Source organism: Octopus bimaculoides, chromosome 24 (genome assembly GCF_001194135.2).
Source record: "Octopus bimaculoides isolate UCB-OBI-ISO-001 chromosome 24, ASM119413v2, whole genome shotgun sequence".
NCBI classification, from domain to species: Eukaryota; Metazoa; Mollusca; class Cephalopoda; order Octopoda; family Octopodidae; genus Octopus; species Octopus bimaculoides.
Window position 1 is genome coordinate 13803325 of NC_069004.1, and position 9700 is coordinate 13813024.

Here is a 9700-nt window from a genome sequence, read left to right on the forward strand (position 1 = left end):
TGTTACCCGAAGTTAGTTTTCGCCAGTGTGTGTTGCGAAACTCAAGGGGTTTTGTTTTCCCTTTTTGTTGTGCCCTCTAGAGATCGTAACAAACTTGCAGACTGCATTCAACAATCAATTCGGCCAAAAACAACTATTTACTGTCACCTGTGATGCACATGCTCGCATATTCCTGAGATACCAGGGTACCAATTTCGCCACAGAATGGTGAAACACAGCATTGGAATTTGTAAGCTTGCTAGACGGAACCCATACTGAACAAGTTCTTGGGCCCGTCTCAAGTGAGGGAATAAGCAGCACTGTGGCACTCATAGCTCCACAGTGAACTTGTATCTGCAAGTTTATGTGGTACGAAAAATGCGATCTCAAAGAAAAAAAATTGTTTTATTGCATCGTTGTTTTCTTTTATTGACAATCCATGTTTTCGTTTCAATTTTGCTGTTATTTCTAGCGAGTCCAAAACAAGACCTGTGACTATTGCAATTAATTTTATATAAACGTAAATCCTCAATTGGTTGGTAGAAAACGAAAAAGATGTTCAATTTTTTTCATTACATTCCATATAAAAAAGGAAATTATACATTATTTCAAAATTGTTTTGTTTTTAAAATTCAAGGATTTGTCATGTCTTCAGTTTCAAAAATACGTCTTTCTTTCTATTTTAGGGATCCTTTTATGTTGTCACTTTCAAAAATATATATACAGCTCCGCGGATAACCACTGGCGTTGCCATGGCAACAAACAGTTTCGACTTCCGCTTTTGAGGACGGACTTATTTCATTGGCTAAAATTACATAACTTTAAATGCTTCTCATTTTATTTCAGTTCATTTTTCGAAAAAAATGATCGCGATTCTCGCCACCAGCATGCAAAACTACATCAGTCAGAAAAATTTGAAAACAATCCACTGAAAACTGAATAATTTTCAAGTCGTTGGAAGTAAACGAAAAACATCCGGTTAGGCTATAACGAATATAAGAGAGGACGTCACTCACATCCATATCTCTGTCTGATAAAAAAAAAAGGCTTTGCCGTAAGAGTCAGGAATCTTGTCTTCCGTGACCATCCCATCTTTTTAAGGATACGAAGAAGTATATCCAATGTATCTTTATTTAAGTATGTAATGTGTGATTTGAAGGAGATTTAGCTACTATTTCTACTAGACCAACTAACTATACAGAAGCTCTCAAACCAAACAGCAGACAGACAGATAGAAAGATGCATGAGAGGAACATCCGAGACTGAGTCATATATGTTCCTATGATGCATCCTAATCGGCATTCTTTCGCCTCCTAATCATTAACATAGCTGGGAGGAGGGAACGGTCCGCCCTGGGCGACACTTTTATTGAAGGGGAGGGGTACTTTTGGGTGTACTGTATTGGAGTAGGGAACAGCAAGCTCAAGGGCCGCACGGGGCAGCACTCATTCTAGCTACATCAACTGATCCAAATGGAATTTAGAATAACTAGTTGTCGAAACAGTATATAAACAACGACCTTCAATGTAAAACAGAGAGGACCACACAGAAACTACATGCTGGAATCCTAAAATGCCCCCAAAAATTCTAAAGCATATAAAATGGTAACGAAGGTTTAATTCGTCTTGGCAATCACAGGTTCCTTCATTGTCTAACAAAGAATTAAAAACTCAACTCTACACGTGCGTAATCTCCGAATGTCCGCGAACAAATATTCTAACGTGTGCTGATGTCTGTTAGATACACCGTAAAATGGTAATCTTAGTCGCTTTTGTTTTGGTGAACGAATGTAGCTTGTTCAATGTTTACGTACATGTTCGACAATTTAACAACAACAATAATAATCATTTCAAATTTTGACACGATAATAATGGTGGTAAATAAAAATACAAGAGTGTTTTACCTGTTTGTGCCGAAGGACCGTTTGTTTGTGAGGAAGTTGACAACAGAGCCGAAGCAGATGTGGTTCTAGTGGCAGTCGTAGCCGAGGAAGAAAGAGTGGCCGATAGAGGCTGAGTGAGGTCTGCAGTGTTTATATGATATAACTGTTGTCCCTGATTAGTGTTAACCAATATCTGAGTGGAGTTGGAGGCTCGGTCAGTTGATATTGAGATAGTAGCCAGTGTAAAGTTACCAGCATTGATGATACTACTATCCAGACCAGCAGTGGTAGTGCTGGTACTGGAGGAATCGATAAATATAGGTTTGATATCGAGGTCTGAAGAACGATCGGTAGTGGTACTGTTGGTGTTGTTATTGTTAGGTGTTGGGGTGGTGGTTCGCGACGGTGACTCTAGCAAAGAGGAACTAGTTGACAATTTCTGATGGGATTGAGGAGAATCTGACAGGACTGACAGTGAATCAGATAATGACAATGAAGATGATGGTGATGTAGTACTACACGTGGTCAAAGAAGATGGACTAATGACTTCCTGTTTCGGACCAACAGATTCTTCGAATTCTATACCTTGGTCCGGCATACTCTCTAGTTCTTGAGGTGTCATAAGAGTATTGCTTTTGTCAGTTCCGACCCGTCTGAATTCCAGCAGAGATGCTTCTAATGATGACGAATTTGAAATAGTTGTTGTAGAATAACTACTAGATGAAAGACTGGGGAAAGACGACGAGCAAGGCTCCTCCGAATTATCTACTAAAAACACATTAGTAGTTGTTGCAGATGGAGTGTTTGTAGATGTTGAAGAGGAATCCGGTGGAGGAGTGATCTGTGACAGTCGAGAAGTAGAACCGGTTTCGATATCAACGACTGTCACGGAAATTTTAGCAGCGCGAGATCTATTCGGGCTCGTTACCGAAGTTGTTACAATGTCTTCCGTGTCTGTAGCATGTTTGTTATTGCTGTTGTATAAAGCTATGGACTCTGTTGTGGGAGGTACAAGCACATGTTCGGCACCTGTCAGAGGTGGCATGACGCTCCCAGGCTCTAGACTGACGGTAAGATGTTCATCGGCGAAATATTCATCAACAACAATGTCTTTAGCCGTTTTACTAGTGGAGCCCAACTCTAAGGAATCCACCACTTCCTGATCATCAGTGTGAGATTGGTCCAAATTAAAATCCACTACAGAATTCAAGTTCCGAATTCGTGACTTGAGCCACTCACCGTTACTTCCAGCCACAGAATGTTCACCATAGCTATGTAAATCATCGATTTCGTGGTCTGCCTCGTCGTCTCCATCAGCCACTTCTTCTTCGTCATCATCGTCGGAGGATGAAGGTTCAGATGAGAGGTAATTTAAGCGCTCTATGACTATTATAGAATTATTGCTGATGTCGGAACTTTCACAATTAGGATCAATCAGATTGCTTTTGTTATTGACTTGTTCAAGCTTCTTTCTGTTCTGCTTCGGTGTTGTTACAATCCTGTTACTGCGAATGTTATTGTCTCGTAATGATTGTACTGCTGTATTGCCGACAGACCGTCGCTTCTGCCGTTTGGTTGCTCTATGAAGGACAGAATTTGATACAGAGAACACTGATGGAGACCTACCAGTTCTATTGTTGTGTTGCTCTCCGACTACTTCTATACTATACGACTCTGTACCTCTGTCGCCATCTTGGAAAGCATCTACAGTAGTGTTTCCGTTTGGTAATTGGCTATCGGTTGCTGCAACTAAACAGTCCTGAAATGCTTTCTGTGTGGAATTAGAAGACACTGAAAGGTTGGGGTTCAATCCAGGCTTCGGTCTGCTGCTCTCAGCATGTGTACGGTAATGGGCGCCGCCATGTTGTCCCCCTTTCTGCGACATTTCAATCCCCGTGTAGAGACAGAATGCGGGGTTCACACGCACGGGATACTTAACTACGTCATCAGTCATGTGACTGCGATGGCAACAAGCTCGACTTGTTGCCAAAATAGAAGTAGTGTGAAAATGTTTTTAAAATTTTACTTAAAAAATAGGAATAAAAGTAACAGATTTATTCCAATTAGATATTATATAAAATTCCACTTTCTTCTATCTGATACTATATTTCATAATTTTAAATTACAATCTTTATAATTATAGTTTTTATTGTAAAACAAAACAATTCAGTTATACTTAGAGGGAAAATTTTTATTTTGAAGAAAAGTCCACTATAAATATGCTCTGCGTCAGACATGTATTTTTAAATACTTTATTCTGGAAATAATTATCTATACTGATGAATTAGTTGGGTAAGGAATTTGTTTCGGAAAAAAAAAAACAACACAAAAGACATTCTTTTTGTACTTTATTTCTCTATCATATAAGAAAAGATTTCTAAGATGAAATTCCTTATCAATTTGTACAGCATAACAAACTTTATCATTGCTGTACACATTATAGACATGAATTTTTTTCCCAATTAATTCTATTATGTAAGAATTAAATTATATATTATAGAAACTATTGGAATTATCTAGATAGTATCTAATTATACTATCTTGTTTCAGTCATTGGACTGCAGCCATGCTGGGACACTGCCTTGAAGGGTTTAATTGAACAAATTAACCTCAGTATTATTTTTTTGTAAGCCTAGTACTTACTCCATTGGTTTCTTTTGCTGAACTGCTAAGTTATGGAGTTGTAAACAAACCATCACTGGTTGTTAAGCAGTGATGGGGGACAAACATGCGCACACTTGCGCGTGCACACACACGCACATGTATATCATGAGCTTCTTTCAGTTTCTGCCTACCAAATCCACTCACAAAGTTTTGGTCTGCCCAGGGCTACAGTGGAAGACACTTGCCTAAGATGCCATGCAGTGGGATGTTGTTGGTAAGCAAACTTCTAACCACACAGCCATGTGTGCAAGCAAGTACATCATGGAAAACCATTTAATAGTACTCAAAGTTACTGAATTCTTTTTAAGTTTATTTCAAGGACCAGAAAATTATTTAATGACTTTTCTATAATATAGTTGCTTCAATTTCAACACATGATCACAAAATATCATTATTCAAAAGTATACTCTTATAAGCGTAGAATAATTTATGCACTGAACAAATTGTTTTATAGTAATTTGATGACTTTAATAAGTGGTATATGACTTATTGTGTTGTTAAGCAACAATAATATTGCAGTTATATTTTTAAATGGATCAGTCATGATTCACTGCAATTCCAATGAGCAGCAGTAAGGTGTGATTTGAAGAAAATTTGGCTGCTATATCTAACAAGTTGAACGATCATGGTTACCTTTAGCAGGTTAATTGTTAATTACTATCCATATCATAGATGCATATGAGCATCTCTTATCTATAGCATCAGTGCATATATACAGGGCCAATTAGAGAATTGTCAACAGGGCCCTCTTGCTCTACAAAACCTGTCAAATTGGCTTAACACCAGCCCTGCATGTATGTGTTGCTCACAGACAACCATAAAATCCCAGAGATGCTTATATGTGCACTACTTGCTATGCTGTGAAATTCTCAAGCTGCTTACATGCTTCTTTTAACCATCCATATAGGATTTCATAGTTGTAAGTAAGAGATGCTTAAATGCATCAGTGGTGTAGATAGTGTTAGAGACACTCACCAGTAAGGTCACAGTAGTTTGTTTAGCATTCAGTAAAAGAAGGAAGGGAAGTAACCATGATCTTTTGTTTCCTCAGGGCTTCCAAGATAGATTGAGAGAAAAAAGTTAATTATTATTTATATTTTGAATTACATATAAATGGGGGCACCAAAATCTTTTAAATGTTTAGAGCCTCTATGGGTCTTAATCCAGCTTTGCTATTATCCACTGTTAATTTTTAATATTTTATTTCATATTAAATAAATTGATATAAAATATAAGAAAAAAAATGCTTATTATATTATTGTTTTTCTTAATAAAAGTGGAGTAGGGGAGCTGCATAACCTAAAACTATGTATCATAAGCACCCCTAATTTTAAACTTGATTTAGGCACAGGAGTAGCCATGTGATAAGTTTGCATCTCAATCACATGCTTCCGGGTTCAGTCCCACTGTGTGGTACTTTGAGCTAGTGTCTTCTGCTAAAACTCCCAAACTGACCAAAGCCTTGTGAGTGAATTTGGTAGACACAAACTGAAAGAAGCCCAATATATATATATATGTGTGTGTTTGTGCGTGTGTGTATACATGTAATGCATTCGATCAGTCAAGACAGTAAAAATAATCTTATAATAAAAGAACCTACAGCTACCCAGGATTTCCCGGTTGAAATTTTAGTTTATTCTGTCCAGGTTTTCCTGGTTGAAATTTCAATTTATTCTGCCATTTATTAAGCTGAAAACAAGACCGCTTGTCAGTTATCTTTTGAGCTGATAACATTTAAACAAGAGATAATGGTAAAGAGGAAAAGTAGAAAAACGACGCAAGGGAGATAACCAATGTTACAATAAATGTCAAACAGACGTAAACAAGACGCTGATGGTTTACTATGTCCAGGGGTCTACTTCAAACTCCCAACAAGATGTATTTCTTGAAATTCGTTCCTCAATTTTATGTATTTATCGGAGGTTCTCCTGCTTTTTAAGAGATGCAGTTTTTCAAGAGAACATACTGAGCATTTTTTGGACCTGTTCATATAAGGTCTGGGTTTGGAGAGGATTTTCCCATTTGATGTCGAAATCGGTTCCTTCGTCATTAAGTTTCCGGATTAAAGATGAAAGGGTTGTTGAATGTCTCTTATCATAGTACCTAAAATATCTGAATTCGGAATGTCTCTTATAGTACCTAAAATATCTGAATTCAGAATGTCTTTTATCATAGTACCTAAAATATCTGAATTTAAATGTTCCTTCCACAGCTCTGATATAGTGTTTGATATCTGTACAACCATTGTTGTAGTTCAGTGAAACCTGTGCTTTATAAGCAACAGAATGATTAGAGTAGGTGAGATACACTTTCGATTTATACCTTGAAGAGGTACCACTGATGCCACATTCCTAGTGAGAGAAGAAAAAGAGAAGTACTTAGCTAGATGTTAGCCTTAATATCTAACATTCAGAGACCTAGAGAAGGCCTTTGTCAGGGTCCCTTACTCTGTCATCTGGTGCATACTAAGGAAGTTAGGGGTAGAGGAATGGCTAGTGAGGGCTGTATAAATTGTGTACAGAGATGCAGTCAGCAAGGTGAGTGCTAACAGAGAGTACAGAGACAAATGTACAAGTAGGGATGTATTGGAGTTCAGTTCTTGGTCCTCTCCTGTTTATGATGGTCCTCCAGTCAATAATGGAGGGATTTAAGACTTGGCTATCCGGTAGAATTCCTGTATATTGATAACCATGCTCTAAGAGCCGAATCTGTGGAAAATTTAGAGAAGAAATCTGGATTGGAAATGAAAACTGAAATTAGAGTACCTTAAACTTAGCCAAAACTAAAGTTATGCGAAGTAGAAAAGAAGCCTGTACTCTGCTATTATGAAAGTAATGGCACATGCTTGGTATGTAGAAAAGAAGTTGGTAGAAACTTCATATAGGTGAAGAGCTGGCAGAAACGTTAGCATGCCAGGTGAAATGCTTATTGATATTTCGTCTGCCGTTATGTTCTGAGTTCAAATTCCGCCAAGGTCGACTTTGTATTTCATCCTTTTGGGGTCGATAAATTAAGTACCAGTTACGCACCGGGGTTGATGTAATCGATTTGTCCTTGTTTGTCCCCTCTATATGTTTAGCCCCTTGTGGGCAATAGAGAAATAAGAAACTTCATACAGTGTGCCCTGTGTTGGCAAAGGACATGCAAGAGACATGCTGACAGCAAAAGTAGCTTTCATATATACCAGATGCACAGCAGCAGTAAACATGAAATGTACTCAGGTGATAGATTCTGTCAACTGTTCAGAAGGCTCCTGAAAAGTAGTTTATTGTTCTGGTTGGCCTAATTAGCTGTGATAGTGGATGCTCTGAAAGGATAGCAGTCTGAGTAAGAATAAGGTGGTGAATGCTCTGAGAGCTACAACCAGTACTCACAACAAAGAATGTCTTCCTCACTGTAAAAGATAGACTGTACAATGCTTGAGTATGAAGTGTGGTGCTACAGGATAGTGGAACCTGGAACCTGAAGGCAAAGAATTTGTGAAGGTTTGAAAGAAATGAAGCAAGCCTCACTTGATGTGCAATATCAGTGTGCATCAATACTGTCATACAAATAATGTTAGAAAAAAGCTTGGATCTTTTTTAAAACGGGGGCCACATTTTTCATTAATGTTTTACATAGTGTTTTTGGTACCGAAAGACTTTCAAACTTCGTATACTTATCTATTTTGTGTTATAGAACAGAAAAATATTTTTGTATTCGAATTTATTTCATGTAAAATATTGTCTTATTTCGATAATTTCAACCAATCACTGACAAGTATTCAGTTGTTTATATTTACTCCTTTGGCTGATTAAGCCATAGCTTCGTTTTATTTGCTTTTTTCATTTTCTTTTTTTCTTCTTCGTTTTATTTGCTTTTTTCTTTTTAAATTTGCTGTTTTACCCTAACCCTAACTCTAACCCTATCACCGATAGAATTGTTTCAGAATCGTTTGTTTATGTAGTCGGCACTTAATGTATATCGGCTGAATGGACGTCAGTGATTGGTTGAAATTACAGAAATACGACAACTTTAACATGGAATAACTTAGGGATTTCTTTTTTTTCTAAGAAGACTAAGAGAAAAAGATGTTTTATATGATACATTCTACCGGTGTTCCAAGTTTCAAAGTGTTTCGTTAATGAAAAATGTGGCCCCCCGTTTTAAAAAAGATCCAAAAGCTTATATCTGAAAAGAATCAGATGTAATATACAAGAAAGAATACTGCATTGGTATGGGCATGTGATGCTTATAGATGTCAGCAGATGCATAAAAAAAGTGCTGAGTGCTCAAAGAGGGTGGTGTCTGTAGAAGAGGTAGACCTAGAATTACATAGGATGAAGTGGTGAAAACTGGAGGAAATCCATTGTCTCGGGCAACTATGACAGAGCAAAACTTAAGAAGTTGTTGGCTGGCTGTGTTGTTCTCTCTGCATGATGCCCCCCCACTACTCCTGCTCATGACCAGAGATGCAGATATTGTCAGTCACTAAGTGGTTAAAGTCAAGCAACTGACGAGCAAATCTCAGGTATTGAGCAGAATATTTGCAATAACGATATTTCTGCTTCAGCAACTCAACACTGATTCTAATTGAAATGTAATGGAATATATGTCAGTTTAAAAACATCAGTGTCTGGGTCACAAAACAAAGTTTGAAGGGAATAGTAGTCATTTCCTTTGATTTCTAGATAAAAGCAAATAAGAAATAACACTGACCAAAGACAGAAAGAAAAATATGTATAAATTTTGTTATACATTGTAATATACGCAAATGAGTGAGAGAAAGAAAGAGAGAGAGAGAGAGAGAGAGAGAGAGAGAGAGAGATGTGAATGCTACAAAGCCCAAACTTTGAACTTTAGCCTTTTCTTTGTAAAAACACTGTGTGTGTGTGTGTGTGTGCACATGAATGCACAAATATATATAAATATATATATACATGCAGATAAGAAGGGATGACCACTAAGTGGACATCCCTTCTTATACGCGTGTAATATAATTTTTCTGAATTTTCAGATTTTTTATATGCTAGGCCACTGGTTTTAAATTGATGTTAATTAAATTAATATTCAATTTATCACCCTCAGTATATAAATATTAATTATATATATATATGTACACTATGTATAAACATAGCATATTGACTTTATATATAGACATGTACACATCACATACCCATTGCGCAAGCATACAAA

General features: G+C 37.2%; 1 protein-coding gene across 1 annotated transcript in view; it reads right to left on the minus strand.

The window, feature by feature from the left end:
* The window catches only part of LOC106876484 (uncharacterized), a 31133-nt gene extending 27334 nt beyond the window's left edge, over positions 1 to 3799 (minus strand). Inside the window, exon 1 of the mRNA XM_014925047.2 lies at positions 1883 to 3799. Coding sequence (XP_014780533.1) covers positions 1883 to 3746 — 1864 coding nt within the window. The 5' untranslated portion in view covers positions 3747 to 3799. The remainder of the gene's footprint in view (positions 1 to 1882) is intronic.
* Positions 3800 to 9700: the final 5901 nt, after the last annotated feature.